Raw genomic sequence first — 18,764 nt, forward strand, 5'->3', positions numbered from 1 at the left:
ACAACAAAAACTAAAAAGAAAAGAACGAACCCTGTGATGCAGCACAGGGCCAGCTGCAATTTGGAGTGGGGGTGGTTACGGTTTAATCCATGCCACCCCCACGCTGGGGGACGCTCTTGATCTTTGAGGTACAGAATGATACTTGGCTTACATGGCATCATGAACTTTACATGGCAGGACCCGGGCCACTGCAATAAAAGGCTCCAAAAAGAATGTAGACTAAGTGGAAGGTTTCACTAAGTGCATCTCCAGTCATTAGGGGAAAAATCAGAAAGAGAGAGTGAGAAAGAGAGAGAAGAAGAGAGGGAGGGAGGGAAGGAGGGAAAGAGAGAGAGAGAGAAGGGATATGAATGAACGAGGAGAGAGGTGGTGAAAGTTTACATCTGTGATTGTCATGTGAACAATCCACACAGGAGAGAATCGCTTTCCATTCCCCACCATTTGCACAAAGAAAACAAAGAAAGGGCAGATGATACAGTACCTCCATGGTCTGAGACTGATGCATGGCTTTGATTGCATTCTGTGCCATTGCCCTTGTAGAAAATGTGACAAACGCACAGCCTGTGGGAAACAAGGGGACAGGGAGCAGGAAAGACAAAAAACAACAAGACAAAAGGTTTGGACGCTTGTTAAACCAACACAGTCTACGAGAACTGCCACAGGACGACACTGTTCTCAGTAGTACATAAAACCAACAACTTCTCTCTTTGGATTCATCTCGGGTCACTTTTTACTTACAGTGCTGACTTGCTAATCGGACCAAAGCAGAAAGATTGACTGCTTGCTTGATTAGATTATTTACTTATTTTTAAAATGGAGTCCGGGGGTGAGGGGGCAGGGATGGGGAAGGAAGCTGGGTACTCATTGTTTTTTTGTTTTTTTTTTCAGCCACTGGTTTGAAATTCCCAAGACCTAGTTTGCATTTTCTAAAATGAAAAGTTGCTATTTTACATTTTCTCCTTGGCTGATTATCTTGACTTCGGGCATCCACCCATTCGGGCTTTGTTCTTTCAAATGGGAGCCTTGCTTTTTAAGCAGCAGATAATAAAATCCTCACACCCAGGGCAAATTAGCAAATGGATTCCAAGAGCTCGAAACGTCAGCCAATAAATATATCTCACCTCCTCTGAGTAGTTAAAAAAAAAATAGACATATGTATACATATACATTGATGCTATTCAAATGCAAACAGAATAGATCCCAACCCTGTACCAACTATTTAGTAACTGTTAATGAGGAACAAAAACAAATGCTTTATTTCTCTGGGAATAGTCAACCGTGCGTGTAAAGTAAAATTTAAAAATTTGCATTGGATTTCTTATTTGCATCAAACCTTCATGACTTTTGAAAGTTTCGACTTTCGGATTCCCACCAGAGGTCTGACCTCAAGTGTAATATACACAAGACCATGTACATTTCTCTAAACGTCTCCCGGGAGACTCATCGAACTTTCCGTGGCTAGTCTTCTCTCCTGCCGTAAAACAGCTAGACTCTCTAGTGCCTGTTCCTCTCCTCGTAGCAGCGTTGGCTACCATGCAGGTCACCGCTCCAACTACATGGCTCATTGCCCTTTCCACTAATAAAAACACTGCCTTCTGAAATTTACATTTTATTCATCACGCACCCTTGGGCTTAGCAGAGAAAAAGACTGTGAAATTAATGCAGATTCAGGCTGATTTTATAATAATACCACAGCACACTAAAAGCTTAGCTAAGGCAACGCAGACTATTTCACTTATGATCTCTAATGACTTTAAGAGTGCATTGATTTTCAGCGTCTCTAGCCTGGCGCAGTTTGAACTAAGGTATCAGAGAATAATTTAGTGTTCCACTCAATTTCCTCAAAACATTCTTATTATTACTACTTAAAAGATTTCCAAATGAAGCAGATCTAAACACTGAGGGTCTGAAGCCTGCTGTCATCTCAGAGCGAGTGCCTCAAAGGCAGAATTCTGGCACCAAGCACGAGGTGGGTTGCTGCTGTGGCCGGGAAGCCACATGGAACTTCTACAGCCAAACATCCAGCGGATGGCTTGGTGTAGGTAAATCTCTGTGTGAGCCATTACATACATTTTCTTCACTGGCTCTGCATGTGTACCTGGTGAGATTATCAAGTCAATACTGTATTAGCACCTTTTAATTAAACAGCAAAAGAGAAGGTAACACCTGCCCATTTAACCCCAAGGCACAACAACATCCAATCATGAAAGTAAGTCAATGCATTTTTTTTTTTTTGCATCAGGCTGTAATTTTTAATACAGAAAAACTCTCAGTCCAGGGGAAGTTCATCTCATTCACCTCCCTCTTAAGTTGTCCTCATTGAAGCCTGAAGTCTAGCTCGCTAAGAACACCAAGCTGTTTCATACAGTTTTCTGACGTTACAGCAGCTGGTGACGCCGTTTCAACATGCTGCCTGTACCCATACTGACTGTGGCTTTTGTCATCAATAAAGGCAATTTGGTGGCCTTCTCCAAGGCATCTAGATGACATGTGGAATACAGTGTGAGACATATGACATACCTCTGCTGGGTCCCATACTGAAATATACTCAGCTCTGAAATTAGAAAGTCTTAAATTTACCATCTGTTTCAAAGTCATCTCTCTTCAAAAACATTGTGATCAGTACTGGCATTGCTGACAGAGGAAATAACACTAAAAGATTTCTCCTTTTCATTTCTTATCTTGAGACGACAGTAGAGCATGCCATCTGATGGAGACGTATTTGAAACTATGCAGAGCCTGGACTAACTCTGCTTTTAATAGTCAAGAAGATTGTTTCATTCACTTCATTGGCTCTTATTACCCGGGAGCATGTGCCAAACTGACAGTTTCCAAATGGAGGTTAAGAATGCATAGAAAACATGTAAAATGTCAACAAAAATCAGTAAGGTCCAGTTTACGCATTTCCCACAATTTCAGAACAAGCAGAACCTGGGTGAGTAACTAACTTCGTGAGAAAGATCTAACAATGAACAAGGGCTCAAAAGAAAAGTCTGAGCAACAGGACAATGAAATTCTCTCTCGATAAACTGGAACTGTTGCCCTTTCCTCTATGAAAACTGCAATTAAAAGCTTGACTGATGCTTCTAATTATACAATCCTCATCCCATCCAAAAAAAAAAAAAAAAAAAAAAAAAAAAGACCTGAGAAACCCGATGGCTTCTTTAACCTTTTTATTCTATCGGCAGTGGTGCGGTTAGGGACACCTTGTCTCCTAGGGGCTCGGTCAGGTTCCATGCTGTGTGTGGTGTTCAGTTACTTGAGAGAGAAAATGACTGTCACTCAGAAAGTGGGAACACGGGCTACCCAAGACTCCCTCTCTCCGTCACTCCAGGGGAAGCTAACTTCAGAACCCAATGTTTCATGGATGGCTAGCTTGCTAACCTGTGTCATGTCTTTAAAACAGAAGGTCAAGGTAGTCCTACGGCTAGATTTTCACTTTCTTTTCAAAACCACTGAAAACAAGGGCTTTGGGGTGAGGCTGCCTATCTGTGACTTTCTGCTAACACAGGTCACATGGGCTCCTCTCATCACCGTGGGCTGCTGGCTCCTTCCACAAGCCCACCCGCGGCTTTTCCACCGGTGAGAAATTGCTTTGGTCAATTACCCCCTTGTTTTTCTGAAAACGAGCTTCTGGGGACAGCGGAGTCTACGGGGTCTCGAAAACTGCTTAGCCCTTGACTGTTCTAGACTGTTCCACATGGGGTGGCAGCAGTCAGTTCTCTGGCTACTGATCAAAATGCAGAGGAACTTAGACTGCAGGAGTGAAAAAAAACAAATCAAAACAGGTACCAAAATAGTGAAGCTACTTTTTTCTTTTTTTTGGGGGGGGGTGGGGGAGGCTGGTAAGAGAGCCCATATAGTACCATCTTAAAGCCTCCAAATGCCTAATGGAAAAACTAAAAGGCAAAAATTCCACCTGTAGATGTGTCCAACCTGTAATTTAGCTGGCCATTATTTGTCATCTCCACTTTCAGAATGTCAGAGATTGCTAATAGAAATGAAAGGAGTTGAATTCCTGTTATTTCAACGAGGTTACCTTCTAGCTGCTAGAACAGACACGTGATTGACTGGGAAAGGTTTCTCCAAGTAATTTCCTCCTACAGACGGGATCTAAGGAGAGCAGGTAGGCCTGCCACACAGCAGATTCTGGAACACATCTATTACTCCTGTCATCTTGACTGAAAGGCTATCTTAACTCAGGTGTTCTAGCTTTTCTCTAGGCTGCAAGAGAATTTTGAGAGATCTAGGTGAATTCTTGCTCTGCACCAAGAAAACAACAAAAAAAAAAGGAATAAAGCAAACAAAGAAGTACAGGCTCTTTCAAAAGCACATACAATGCCAGGGCCTCTTGATTTCCTGCCCTCCTTTGAAAGAGGAGCAGCAGCTGCTTTATTTCAACCGAGGGAAACCTAATTTAAAAGAATTTGTGTGGCGTGAGGAGGTTTCAGCCTATGGAAAACTTATCTACAAATTCCTCTTCAGCCAAAGCAAGATTTAATGTGGCCCATTTTCCTCACTGTATTTTTTGAGCAATGGCAGGATTTAAACATATTGCTATCAGGATGGTACTGGAGCATCAAAATTAATACCCTAATGCACAATCCCCAATGTGGGGTTAGTTTATTCACAATTGGCAGGGAGAGATCGTTTGCTTTTGGCACCCGAGGTTGAGTGCAGACGAGGACTTTATAGTTGGCCAAATCTCATTCCTGAGATGAGACTGGAAGATTGTACCCAGAGCAAGACAGCAAGATGCAGTTAATACCCCAGGGGGCATCTGATAAAGGTTTCCACATATCTGAATGTTTGGGTACCACATGGGCAAGACTAAAATGTCGTGATCAAAACTGAAGTCCTCTCTGTGTACATGTTTTTAAAGTCAAAAGTCCTGTCCCAATATCCCGATCAGATAAAACAAAAACAAATGAGGATTTAATAGCTAAATCCACTCTGTGCTCGCCAACGTCCCTGAGAGTATTGCCAATTCATTTGACAAGGGTTTTGGCAGGAGACTGTTGGAACACCATAAATGCAGCTGGAATATTCTTAAACAAGCAGAAAGTTACCTTAAATGGCAGTGAAGGTTTGACTACGGTTTATGGGAAAGAAAGATGAAATCAACCCCTTCACTGTCTCTGAGTTACAGATATTCAGTTGCCATGGCATAGCAAACCTGGCACATTGGACCCAAATAGTCCATTCCGACTATGGGATTGTGGGTAAGCGAGAGTATGTGTATTTGAGGAAATCAGCATGCTATAAGATGACACTGGCCAATAAACACATTGGCTTAGAAGCCTCAAGCTTTGATTCTGAGAGCAAACATCTCATTTCACTTGCCACGTGTGGGCCTGGCAGGTGGACCTGCTGTGCAGACGGTTCTGAGCATCAGGAGGGGCTGAAGTATCTCAAACCAGATTTTCCAAATTAAGGGGGAAAAAATGGCAGAATGGGTTGCTGCCCGCAAAGGGGAAAAATGCATGTTTAGATGTGGGCGTACAGCGGAAAGTGAGGCAGAGTCCTGGTACCTGTCGGGTGGTTGTGACAGGCTTGGCAGACACTGCCCTTGCAGAGGCATGACAGTTTCCTGGGGCGGGGGGTGGGAGGTGGGGGGAGGGCAGTCTGTCTTAAAACATGGTTCAGATCTGGGTGCTGGTGAGTAACTCTGGGACTTCTAAAATTGTCTTTCTTGCCAAAGTGTAGATCGTGATTTTTTATTTTAAAAGACAGTGATTCTAATGGAAAGTATAGCAGGGCTTCAGGGATACAAAAACGTGGGTCCTGGCAGCCCAGTATTCTGACATGGGGCGGGGGCACTGGGTCAACAAGCCCGGAGGAACCTCAGCCTAACATCTGGATTCAAACTACTGACAGTGCAGAGAAGGAAGGACATTAGACGCCTGCTGGGGAGCCAAGGCTATTAAGTCTCTTCTCTGCTCTCACTCTTACAGCTGAACTGAGCAAAAGCAAAAAAAAAAAAAAGAAAAACAAATGTGAACAGCCCAACAGCTCATCTCCCTCATCATAATCAATCAAATGGTTTGATTTAAAACCTTTTCTGTTGACTACTTTGTACCCTGGTTTAGCACTAGAAGATACTTCCCGGAGCAGCCAAGCTTTCATTTCGCTTCATTTTTATTTATTTTGTAAACAGCTGCGCCAGCAGTAGGCGTTGAGACCAGAAATGCTGAGCACCCCTTGATCTCCAGTGCCGCTAATGGGAGACACTTATTAATATTTGATTGCAAAAATGCAATTCTTTAATGAAAGCAAAAGAGGGGCATGAAAGAGAATTGTTCTGTCAACAAATACACTGATTCGGGAACAGTCTCCAGTCCCCAGGAGTCCCTGGGTCCTGCTAATTGAAAAAATGTACCACTGTCTGTCTTTATATTTCAGAACAAATGGCTCTAAATGAATATTTTCTTTTCTTTTCTTTTTTTTGCCACAGGGAATTCTCATCAGTTGGTCAGAAATTACTTTTCTGTTAAAAAGAAAGGGGGCAGGGAGGAAGGAGGACTCTCAACCAGCATTTGCCCAAAATACTGATGAAGAGCTCACATAACTGATGGCAGAAGCAGGCTGTTCTGGCATCAAGTGCTGCTTCATCGAGCAAACGGCAGCTCGGACTGGCCAAGTTCTCCGGTCAAGCACAGTGTCCCGCTCTTCCCTGTGGAAGTGTTGGCTCTTTTGAAACCTCACCTGCGGAGGTAACTAACGCCCACTCAAAGACCTCTAGACACACCAGTGCTCCTGATCGCTGTCCCCACTGGACAGACGGACAGTCAGCTTGTAAACTGGGAGAGGGAGGGCAGGATGTCCAGTCTTCCCACTTCACAGTCAAGGCCTCCACGAAACCCTACGGATGGCCTGCTCACACAAAACGCCTCCCACGGCAGGAGCTGATCATGTCCTTTGAGGAGCAGGGCAGATACTTTGCTGCCATTTTCAGTTGGGGAAACTGAGGGACAGAGATAGGAAAATGAATGGACCGTGCCCGTGTTTCATGTCAGGAGAATTCCTAGGACTGGGCCCTGTGGTCACCCACCTCCCAGGCACCGTAAACCTTGCTGTGAGCACTTAGGGGCCTGCCTGTCCGTGCTTTCTCCATGCTGCGTGCCTTGGCGAATGCAAAAATGCAGGGATAGCACGGAAGTCAGAGAAAAATAATCGGAGGGAACAGCGGTTCTTATTACTAAATTGGCAGCAGAAAAGGGATCGCAGAAACGTTGTTGTGTCTTTCCTGCATACGTAATTTTTCACTCAGCCATGCTGCTCTGTCTGGCGGTGTTTGCGCCCCTGGTTTGTCTGCCTATGTGGGCATCTACCATCATGGCTGCCCAGGATCAGAGGATCAGAGTGGGGAGAAGCTGAGCTCGCCACGTGGGAATCTGCCAGGACGGCACAGAGGGAACCAGGGTGGAAATCCCGGGATCCTTCTGCTTGTGAGGCTGTGCGGGGGCCAGAAGTGGTACAGGGCCCCGGCACAAGGAAATATGTTAGGTGGTACAGCTCAAGGCACAGATGGCAAGTGACAGATCAGCCTCACCCCCTGCTTGGGGACCCCACTCGACATCATGCCTTGTTCAGCTTTTAGACGCACATCTTCCAGGTAGAGCTAGGTAACACAAGTTTCAGAACTCTTAGAGAATGTAAACTGTCATTTCCATGTCTCCTCCCCCCTCTTTTTTTTTTTTTTAAAGCACCTTCAGAAGAAAACACAGGGACCACAAGCTAGGAGTTATTCCTCCAGACCACCTCCGTGCTGGGGCTCCGGAGGTGGAGGTAGGTGGAAAACTTTTGTTCCCTGTGCCTTCAATTCTGACAGCATGAGGCTTTCTGTCTGAACATCAAAGGAACAAATCTTCTTCCTCCCAGGGCGTGAGTTAGGCAAAATTAGGGAGATGAGTGCCTTGATTACGGAGGGCTTAACCTCTTCTTCCCACACGTGGTCTGGGGTGGCAGCGCAGACCCAGAACCAGAGACTGGGAGAGGAGAGACGGTTCTCATTAGCCCCATGGAATGTGCACTGGAAACTACATGAATTGAATGAAACTCTCTGTGTTGCAAAAACACAGATTTCTTACAAGAATGGACAAATAAATGTGCTTTATGGGTGCACCTGGGCCTCCCTGGGCTGACTCAGGACACTAGTCTGATGACTGGGAACAGGGTGACAACCTTTATGAGCGGTTCTAAGAAGGAGGTGTGTGTCACTGTCAAAGCGGGAGGTAAATGTGGAAAAAGAACAGTTATCTCCAACTCCGTCGTTGCTGCGTGGGAAACACTGGTTTTTCATCCAGTCTCAGGCCCCGGCTGTTGCCTCTATTGTGGTGATAAAGAAGAACCTACAATCTTCTCCTGGACAAAGTCATTTCTCTGTCACTTAATGGTCTCCCTGTACTTGGGACTCCAGGAGTTTTGCTCTTTGAAATACAACCCTAGCACTGAGTCCACATCTGCTCTGTGCTACGTGGGGATGGTTTATTTCTCTGTCTAGAGGCCCACACCCTCAGCGTTTCTCTCAGGTACAGGCAGAAAGCCAGAGGACTAAGATGCAAAAAGCAGATCTTCTCTCTCAACCCCAGCCCCCCCACCCCCCTGCCAAATCTCCCTCAATTTCAGCCAGAAAAAGGACGTGTGGTGACAGGGCAGCCTGTGGGCTTCCTCCGTCTGACAGTGCTAACCTGAGCTAGGATGTCGGCCCTAAGACATCCTCGACTGGAGAAATAAAAGGTGGTCATTTCAGCTGCGGTGAAAAGTTCAGGTCGGGTGACTTCGTCCCGGGGGACGCATCTTGGGGTGACCTCAGGCTGCGTGCGGTGGCTACGTCTACCCTGACTGGGACACAGAGCTCCAATTTGCACATGAGGGAGGAGACTTTCCAGGCAGCACACTCACCTCGACTGAGCCCGTCGGGTCCCCGGAGGATCCGGCACTCTTCTATCTGGCCGAACGGAGAGAACATCACCCGGATGTCATTCTCGTTACATTTCTTCGAAACCATTCCTATGAACAGTTTTCTGTCTTCCACGGCTAGGAGACAGAGAGAATGGATGAGCAAAGGCCATCTCATCTTCTTCCTTGTAATCAACGCTTCGTCACCACATCCGACCAGGTCCCAAGGCTAACTCCTTAGACACCCAGGCTGCCTTCCTCAGCCCTGCACGCATCTCGTCCCTGCTCCCCAACCCAGCCCTTCCTCGACATCTCATCTCTGATTTCAACGCCGGGAGCTTCCTCTTACTAATAAAACGACTTCATAGGACATGAAACACTATTTTTAAGTCCTCCTCTCCCATTTGGAAACAAACAGAAATGTGTTTACTAGAATGTCAAAGCTCTGAGTAATTGCTAAACGCTACCATTCCCTAGAGATATTTTGGGATACAAATTTTAATTTGCCTTTCTTTCTTTTTTTGGGTATATCTTCTTTTAACTTGAGTGAAAGGGAAAGAAAAGCATTCAAGAGAGGAGAAGCAACAGAAACAGACATAGTTTAGTGGGAGAGCAGTAAATAAAACTTTTAAATAAAGCATTCAATGGAAGAAAACATTCTCCTTCCCTGGTTTCAAAAGCTTCATTCCCACTGATGCGGGCGAGAAGAAGACAGGTGAGCGAAGCTACTTTTTCCAGAGAGGAGGTAAATGACCTTCTATCGGCAGCACTGGCTCCGCAGTCCCACCCAGGGCAGCCTGCACGGTCTCCACATTACAACTAAAGATGAAGGCAATTCTAGTGAAGAGAGTGGGCCAAGGCTATTTGAGAATCATGGCGGGTGGCCCCAATCTTAGGGAGAAACCGTGACTGAAAAAAGGAACAAGGAAGGAGCAGTACGATTCTACCCACTTGGAGGCAGGAATCTTGATGAACAGAAATGCATCTTGGGTGTCACAGCAAATTCTAACCGTGGAAGCTGACAGTGGGTAAAGAATAGGGAAGGGTTACTTCTGATGACTTGAGATTCTCCCCCAAACCAGCAAGCTTGTGCTCAGGATGACTGGCAACAGTCAGCCTCACAGAGAGGGGCTCCATGCACAAGGAGGGTCCCAGGTGGTCCAGAGCCACTGCCTGTCTTGAGCTTCATGAAGGAAGTGCGGGCAGTGGGCGTCACTGGCTCTGATTCCTGGGAGGAGGCTGAGGACGCCACTTGCTTCACACAGATGAACATTTCTGTATTTAAGAAATCCTTCTTTCTCCTGTGAGAGTAAGCGAACTACTGGAAACTGATGAAAGCACTGTAACTCGAGGGCGGTGTTGGCACAACAAGGGTCCAAGTGTTAGAAGCATCACGTGCCCTGGAAGATGTCCTTTCTTTCCAATGGGAGCCTTGGGTCTCCCTCATGATGCCAGACTCCTTAACACTCCAGGGCCCCGAGAGGATGTGCCATTCCCTCGAACCAGGAGGGGACTGGATGGGACTGGATGGGACTGATGGAAATGGGGCAGAGGAGGGAGGGAAAATGTCCAGCTGTAGTTCTCGTCCCCCATCCTGACCCTCTCCTTACCTCATCGCTGGGACTCCCACCCCAAGGGAAACTACAGCTGGTGTATATATATATATTTTAAAGAGATTGGTGGTATTATTATTAATTTATTATTATTATTATTATTATATTATTAGTATTATTACTATTACTATTTTAAAAGTCTTTTTGGCAGGGAGGCAGGCAATTAGGTTTATTTATTTAATGGAAGTACTGGGGATTGAACCCATGACCTCATGCATGCTAAGCATGCACTCTACCACTGAGTTACACCCTCTCCCCACCAGCTGGTATCTTGAGGAAAGGTTAAAAAAAAAAAAAATTCCTGTTGTATTTTCCTTCTATCCTAAAGAATCAGGTTTCAGTTCCTTTAAACAAAAGCAAATGATAAAGTCCCAGGTGGTCCTTGGTTTCCCCAGTAAATCTTCAATTACAGTATTTAGCAAAAAATGTTCAGGCTTTGAGTTTCAGGGGGACGCTACGGTAAGTTAGATGTGCAGCTCCTCAGTAAGGTCAAAAAGGACTTTTTCCTAAGATGAATATGAGAAAAAGGAAGCCACTTAGAAAGAAAGTGAGACTTCGTGGGCACCACGGAGGGGTAAACTCAGAGAGGCAGCGAGATGGAAGGTAACTCACTTGTCAGTTAACAGAAAAATGAAGAGCTTAGGGCTGGTGTAGATTTTCTCCTTGTGTAAGTGGGTATGTGTGTGCGTGTACAAAGGGCCCTGGATGTGTGCAGTCTTTTGCAGCCCTAGTAGCTCTGTGGTTTTGACAGTTGGGCCTTGTTTGTTTTAAGGGCAAAATGGGAGTGAGTACAAATACCCAGCTTTCCTCTCCCTGGAGCTCTCCTGCTCTTCCGGTGAAAATTTATTCATAAAATTTATTCCTCGGATTCCCATTCTCAGGATGGCTAAACAGCTTTGTCTACATTTTAAATAAACATAATTATCTTGAATTCATTTAACTTTTCCATCAATGTTGGATGAATTTCCTGGTGGGTCTTTCCTAAGAATTCACAGGCAGTAAGCATCTCACTCTTTTTTCTTTTCCTTTTTCTTTTTTTTTTCCAGTCACAAGAATACCAATTGCTTAAATAAACCTACCATGGTCACAGTTCTCTGCTAAATGCTTTAGAGGAACTGAAAAAAAAAAAAGAAGAATGAAAAGATAAGGCCCTTGCCCTCTTAAGAAAGTCTATTTTCCTTTAGAAGAACAAATGAATGAGCCAGGGGAAGTACTTTTAAGTACCCGGTGTGGCACAGGTGGGGTTAATGACAGTAGCAGAACTGAAAGTTCTTTCATACCAGCGACCACCGCCCGCTCCCCTTCCCAGGTATAAATGAGAAGGGGTTAATCTTAAATGTACATGGGGACTTTTTAAAGTTCAGGAACTGGAGACTTGATTTTTTAAAAAAACTCTTTTAATTTTAAGTCTGTACCAACACCCTGGTGTACAATCTGTCAAAGTCACACCTGGATTCGGGGTGGCCTGAATTCATTAACAACTTTTCAGTGTGTTAGAGCTAACATATGGCATTTAATTACTGCCTCCAAATCCATGAGTCTCTCTGCTTTGAATTTCAAAATCATTTCTTCATCTTGCAGTACATCAGAAAGCGACTGCCCGGGAACGCCCCGTGATTTCTCCCTGCACAAGCCGTTGCCCACCCCGACAGTGTTAGTTATCCTGACTCTTGTGATGCTTGGCTGATATGGGCTTCAGAGCCCTGGAGGAGTGAGGTTTAAATGGCCTTTCTGGATTCGAGGGTCTAAGAACCCCTGACAAGCTGCGAGGTTGGAGGTTAAAGCAGGGTGGACCTTACCCTCTGTCTACGGAATAAAAACTAATCCTTGAAGCCAGGAGCAGACCTAACAGTGAACACTGGCTCTGGCCAACCCCCCACCACTGAGAACCCAAGTGCAGAACCCAAGGCAACCCCTATGCTTTTCTTACCACCCATTGCTACACCAACTTCAGATTCTTTAACTTTCCATCCTGCATAGCCAGGTGCTTTCCCGGCCTATTGATAGAGGATTGAAAGCTGGAAAACAGTGCCCCCCACAGGTCTAGAGAAGGAAAGAGAGTGACTGTGTGCACGAGTGCCCCTGAAATAGTCCACACCTCCTCAGATGCCCTTCTTCTGAGTAACATCAACCCTACTTGGTGCGGTAGAGAAATAACCAACGAAGGTGGATGTTGTTGAAATTTGGGTCTATATTCAACGTGTTCTTCAAGTCCCTGATTATTTTATTGCCAACCCAGAGTAGGATTTTTCTTTTTTCTTTTTTTAGATACCTGGCACAGCAGAAGCACAAGAACAGCAAGTTAAGAGGCGGTGAGTTTGCATCAGTGAGCCAGAGGCTGCGGCTGAAATTAGAGCCAATGGGAAGGGCGGGTTCTAGGGAGCCACGGAGATTTTGGAAGCCCATTCGGTACAACATAAAAATGACGGGCAGATAAAAGGGCATTTCTGGGCTTGCTGCAGGTTTCAGAATCGCTAGATGGACAAAAGCTTCCGAGAGCGACTGCTTTTCTGGAATTCATTTGTCCATCACTAATTAATCTGCGATGAGCAGCCCCTTCTTGCTCAGCAAATATGAAGTTTGAGACATCTGAACACACTGATAATGAAGCCAGGGGCTGTCTAACTGTGATGAGCCCTTTGTCTTATCCATAAATGTCAGCAAACTGCCCCCCCCCCCCAAAGTGCAATTAGAGCTCGTTAGGCGTCTTTCACAGCTACTGGCGCTATTTAGAGCATCTGAGCCCAAGAAACCGTTGCACGCTCTGAGCTGCGGAAGCTATGCTTACCTGTCAAAAATACCATGGGGAATCAGAACTGGCTCGCAGCTCTCATCCCTGGCTTTGTGAAATGACACATTTCTCCTGATTCCTCAAATCAAGTCCAAGGAGAACCCTGCGGTCTGCTCGTGGCTTTGTGAGGTGGGGTTCCACCCAAGGCTTCATAGAGGAGAGCTCTTTAAAAGCAGCTTTTGGTCTATTACATTATTTGATTTTTTTTTTCCCCACCGGAAATTCAGAAAATGATGGTCAACCTCTAAAGCCAAGGGTCAACTGGCCCAGCAGGAAGGCCTGGGGGGGCTTTCCTTCCTATGTCCAGATCTGTGCTATGGCCTCTGCTTTGAGGACGCACCAAAATGCCTGCTTCCAGGAGCTGGAGTTACGCCGCCAACTCTGCAAAGTGAGTATTTGCTGCGTGCCAGGTATCAAGCTAAGCTGTGCAGATGTTCCCTGCACACTCTTTGGTGACTTCGTAAGGTGGGCGTTACAGGAAGAGCTCAGACTAGACAACCCTAGCCCCGCTGACAGGTGGAGACACGGAGGCTGGGCAAGGTGAATAAGGGACTTGCCAAGGTCACAGCCAGTAAGTGCAGGGTCCGGGGTCAAGTCTGGGTGCCTCCAAATAGTTTTTACCTGCTACCCAGACACGCTTCGTGAAAAATGGCATTTTGAGGTATTTGCCCTTCTTAGTAAAATAGCATCTCACCCTGCTTGGCTTTTGAGACTGTGCAGAACTGCACGGGACCGTGGCAGTTCTGTCCTGTTGCTGTGGTTCTAGGCCCAGAGTCAACACTGGACAGCAGAGGCAGCTGGCCATTGGGAGCCCCCCACCCCCGGCAGCTCTCCCAGGGACAGTCAGGGCTCCTGCCCGCGCAGCAGCAAACGCCAAAGACATCCCTTCGTGGTTCAACTATTTGGGTATTTGAAGTCAGACATTTCCATCTCGGTTCTCTAATTTGTCACATTTTTTACAACTACAGCCTAAGCTTCAGACCAACTCCCTTCCACAGACCTTCATCCGCGGCCCGCATCCTGAAATGGTTCAGAGAATCCGGGGCCAAGACACAGGGAGCATCTATCTCCTGGCGGCCGGATGCGCTAAGGTGACCTCCACTGATGGAATTCACCCCACAAATTCTAAACTCATCCCTCCTCTCTCCCCAGGAGGAACAGAACAGACTGTAAATGTGCACTTCTGGAGCAGATCGGCAGGGGATACGGCCTCCCACCCGGGCAGACGCACTTGGCGCAGACCCCGACAGGCCAGGGAAAACTCCGGGTGGTGACACTAACCAGCATTTTATAGAAGTGCTCGATCCTTCACAAAGCACTGCTACCTTGTGTGGGTCTGAAAAACAAAGAAAGCTAACCTGGGAGAAGCAGCTACTACTTTATGACTGAGGAGACTGAAGTTCAGTCTTTCAGTAACTATCAGACACTGAAACCAGCCGTCAAGCTGAGCTCTGGGAGGTAAGGGGCAGCGTCTTTTGTGTCCTTTTCTTCTTCTTTTAATTTTTGTTTGTTTTTTTTTGGGGGGGGGAGGGTGGAGGGAGGTAACTAGGCTCATTTATTTATTTAATGGAGGTACTGGGGATTGAGCCCAGGACCTCATGCCTGCTAAGTATGTGCTCGACCACTGAGCTATTACAGTCCCTTTAAAAAAAAAATTTTTTTTTTTTTTTTTTTGCGGTGGGGAGGTAATCAGGTCGGTTGATTCGTTGGTCTATCTATCTGTGTATCTATGGAGGTGCTGGGGATTGAACCCAGGACCTCGCACACACTAAGCTCACACTCTACTGCTGAGCAGCGCCCCCCCCCCTTCTTTTCTTCAAATCACTGCTGTGAACTCAGCTCCAGCAACACGCCGGGCACACAGCAAGTAATCGACGAGTAACTGTCAACAAAGGGAAGAAGGGCCTGGACGAAGATCCCACAACAAGCAGTGGTGGACCTGAGCCCCTGCGACCCTAACTGCCACGTCTGCGGTAACGTACTGCGGGAAAATGGGAATGAGATGCTCAGAGAAGCGTGGGGCCGGCAAGGAGGTGGCGGGTAAAGCACCAGCGTCGACCCCCCCGACCCCCCGCCACAGGACCATGCAGGCACTGGCAGCACCACCGTACGACATGGAATTTCCCTCAAAACCTTCTAGTCTGTGGAGCCAGGAAATGGGCCGCACTACAATGAGCCAAAAGTGTCTTGCGGAGGGAGGTCGAGCCCTGTCATAATTTACATCTGCAGACACGCAGGTCCCTCAGTGCGTGGCTTCTGCCCTGATTACTAATTAATGAGGTGCACAGCTGCCTGTGGGAAAGAAACCAGGCTGACTGCGTCAGTCCTGTGGGACAGGGGAGAGCTGAGGTTTCGGAAGGTTCCTTTAGCATACATTTCAGTAGATCTGAAGAACAAAACCGGGACAGAAGGTTTGTATAAGTGGAAGCAAAAACTTCAGAAGAGAGAAATGTGACTGTCAACCCTCTGGTGTCTTGGAGAGGCAGTTCTCCATTATTTCACCAACCTTGTCAAATGCACACTTTTTTGCACTGAGCATATGTTTATTTAATCAGAGGCTGAATTCTGAATGAATCTGGATGCAAATACATTGGCACGACTTCGAGAAAAGTGTGAGGAGACAGTCTAAAGCCAAAGGAGAGCGGAGAACAGACAGCCTAATGCTCAGTGGGCGATGCCCTTGGCTCACCCTCTCTGCCCGGTATAAGGTCACCCCTCCCCACCAGGTGCCCGGGCCGCTCTGTGGGGGAAGTGGACAGGAGCCACAGGCCCAGGGCCACCACACAGATCAACTCCCACATAAAACCATCTCCTGTAGCATCTTCACAGATCTTTACAGCAGAGATGCAGGAGGCAGGAGTGAAGTTTGCGGTACTCCGGAGGTACCAGTCATGCCGGAAGCTGCCTGGAGCACTTCCCTCTGCCTCCTCTAGAGAAGCAGCACCTGGGGGCAGCTCCTCCCACCCCACCTGACTTCTTCACTTAAAGAAAACCAGACATTAAAGGAGATCGTTGGTTACCACCTACCGTTTGATTTTTCACTATCTGCAGGTTTCATCTGAATGGGATGATGCATCTAAAAACACAAAAGTGAGAAAGTAAAGGCAGATTGAACAACTGTTTCACAGTCTCAGAAACCCCAGACTACTCAACTCCACTACTGATACTGTTAGAAGGACCTCTCCCAGTTAAAATGAGCTACATTAAAATGCAAACGTGTGTCTGATGGGCAGGAACATCATGATGCACTTAAGTCACGGGGCACTGTGATGTGGTGTCGAAACATGTGGGCTCTGCGGTCAGACTCAAGTTCGAAATCTGGATTTTGCCACTCAGTATAGTCTCTGCCTGGATCTTACAGCTAATTCTGGTCCTGCCATTCATTACAGCTATGTGACCTTGGACAAGTGTCTTAACTTCTCTGAGCTTTGGTTTCCTCATCCGCAAGATGGAGGGGACGCCCTCATGGTAGGGCCATGAGAATGACAGGACAGAATGCCTGTGAAGTGCTTAATAAACAGGGCATAGGAAAAAAAATAGTCATTGTTATTTTGTATTATTACACATTTAAACACAGGTTGTCTTTGTTTTTCTTCCCCCCATTTTATGTCTGTTGCATGGATGTTTCTTAGGTCTTAGAGTTCTGAGTAATTTGAAGGTCTACAGTTGACTGATTTAGGCACCATCATTTTACTTAAAAACCAAGTATGGGACAGGAATACAGAGCCACTGAAGGGATGGAAGGAAGGAGAGAGGAAGGGAGGGAGGAGGGAAGGAGAGAGGAGGAGGAGGGGGAGGGACCTTACAATCATGTTCAGTGTGTACATACGGAGGAGGAGAGAGAACCCAAGTGGTACCAAGATCCTGAATCATGGCAGAACTGGATGCTCTACGGCTCTGTACACAATGCCGATCACATCACTGCACGATCTGCAGTCTACTCTGAGCACAGAAATGCTGCCACCACTTCCAATGAAAATAAATTCCTCAAACGACTTTCACAGGTCCTCCTGCTTCATATTTCACCACACCCCAAGGAACACCGAAGCCACAGGGTAGATGGAATCACTGGCTGTGCAAATGCTTTTATTATAATGGGTCCTGTTCTCTGTGACCCTTTAATTTCCCCAGTGGACTTCCATCACTTGCCAGCCACAGACCTGGGTTTCATCTAATTTAAATGAAAGGAGAATGGTACTTGGCTCTGGCCCTTAGATGATGGGAAGTGATTACCAGGTGGAGTCGAGACCATGTGTACTGAACTCCTGCCAGGGTCTTCAAACCACAAGGGGAAGAGGTAAGAGGGAGCAGTGTTGGGGGACAAGAGGCCAGGTCATTCAGAGCTGCTTCCTTCATTCTAAAGGCAAGATGGTCTTATGCAGAAAACACAGGCCTTGAGGTGTGGGGTCTGTTCGTAGCTCCCTCCACTCATTAGTAAAGTTAATTTGTGGAGAAGAGACTAGAATGAGAAACGAACGTTGGGGGGTCATAAGTAGACCCTTCTTTTCAGAAAAGGTATTGTGGGCGCCCAGGGGAGCAGGTACTTCATTCTGCCTGGTGAGGAGGGTGAGGACAGTGAGTCCTAAAGGCTGGCTGGACTTGCCCACAGAGGGAGGGGAGGGCACTTGAAACCAATGGACCATCTCATGCAAAGACACGGTGGTGAGAAAGGACATAGTTCCTCCTGGTGGGAGGCCACAGTGTGGGGTGGGGGAAGGCACGAGAAGCGAGCAGGGCAGTTGCATCCAGGCCTTAGAGGATCCCATGTGCTCAGGAACTGAAATTTTGTCTAAAAGTCAATGATCAGGCATGGAATATTTAAGTGGCAAAGCAGTGAGCTCCAACTTGCCATTTCTGGCTGCCCCGTGGAGGATGGGTTGAAGAAGAGACACTGGAGGCAGGCAGGACAATTAAGAGGTTACTGCAAACAGCCCATGTCAACTGGAGATGGGCCAAACCTCAGCGCTAACTGGGTGGTTGTGGGGATGGGGGGGCAGGCAGGACAACTAAATATCTTGTGGGATCATTGCCTAAATGGGGAAAACACAAGCAAGCAGTTTTTTGGGGGGGGGGGAGGGGTAGACTGCTGGGCACAGGTCAGGACATGCTATACTTGGTGTGGAGTTGGCAATGCGGGTCTCAAGCTGTCAGCAGGTCTCTGGGAGGTGGTGGATGCCACAGGCATGGCTGGCACTGTTCAGAGAGGGGACTCAGAGTAGGGAGAGATGACAGCCAAAGGCAGGACAGCGGAGGACATCCAGGAAGAGGCATCTAAGAGGGACAGAACAAGGGGACTCAGGGAAGCAGAAACAGAACAGCAGGGGCACGGGAGCCATGCGGGGAGAGCGTCAAGAACGAGTTGGTCAGAGCAGGTGGTGCTAGTTGCTATGATGAACATGCCCCGTTATCCTTCTGCAGTCGGCAACACAAATCATTTTTAGGGAATTTATCAAAAGCAG

General features: G+C 46.8%; 1 protein-coding gene across 8 annotated transcripts in view; it reads right to left on the reverse strand.

Moving 5' to 3' along the window:
• CELF2 (CUGBP Elav-like family member 2) overlaps positions 1-18,764 on the reverse strand; it is a 475,836-nt gene that overhangs the window by 56,934 nt on the left and 400,138 nt on the right. For all 8 annotated transcript variants that reach the window (XM_032474151.1, XM_032474155.1, XM_032474153.1 and 5 more), the window contains 3 exons: positions 16,333-16,381; positions 8,905-9,039; positions 482-561 (listed from right to left, as the gene is read on the reverse strand). In XM_032474151.1, the coding sequence (XP_032330042.1) occupies positions 482-561; positions 8,905-9,039; positions 16,333-16,381 (264 nt within the window). The remainder of the gene's footprint in view (positions 1-481; positions 562-8,904; positions 9,040-16,332; positions 16,382-18,764) is intronic.

The sequence above is a fragment of the Camelus ferus genome, chromosome 35 (genome assembly GCF_009834535.1).
Source record: "Camelus ferus isolate YT-003-E chromosome 35, BCGSAC_Cfer_1.0, whole genome shotgun sequence".
Lineage (NCBI taxonomy): Eukaryota > Metazoa > Chordata > Mammalia > Artiodactyla > Camelidae > Camelus > Camelus ferus.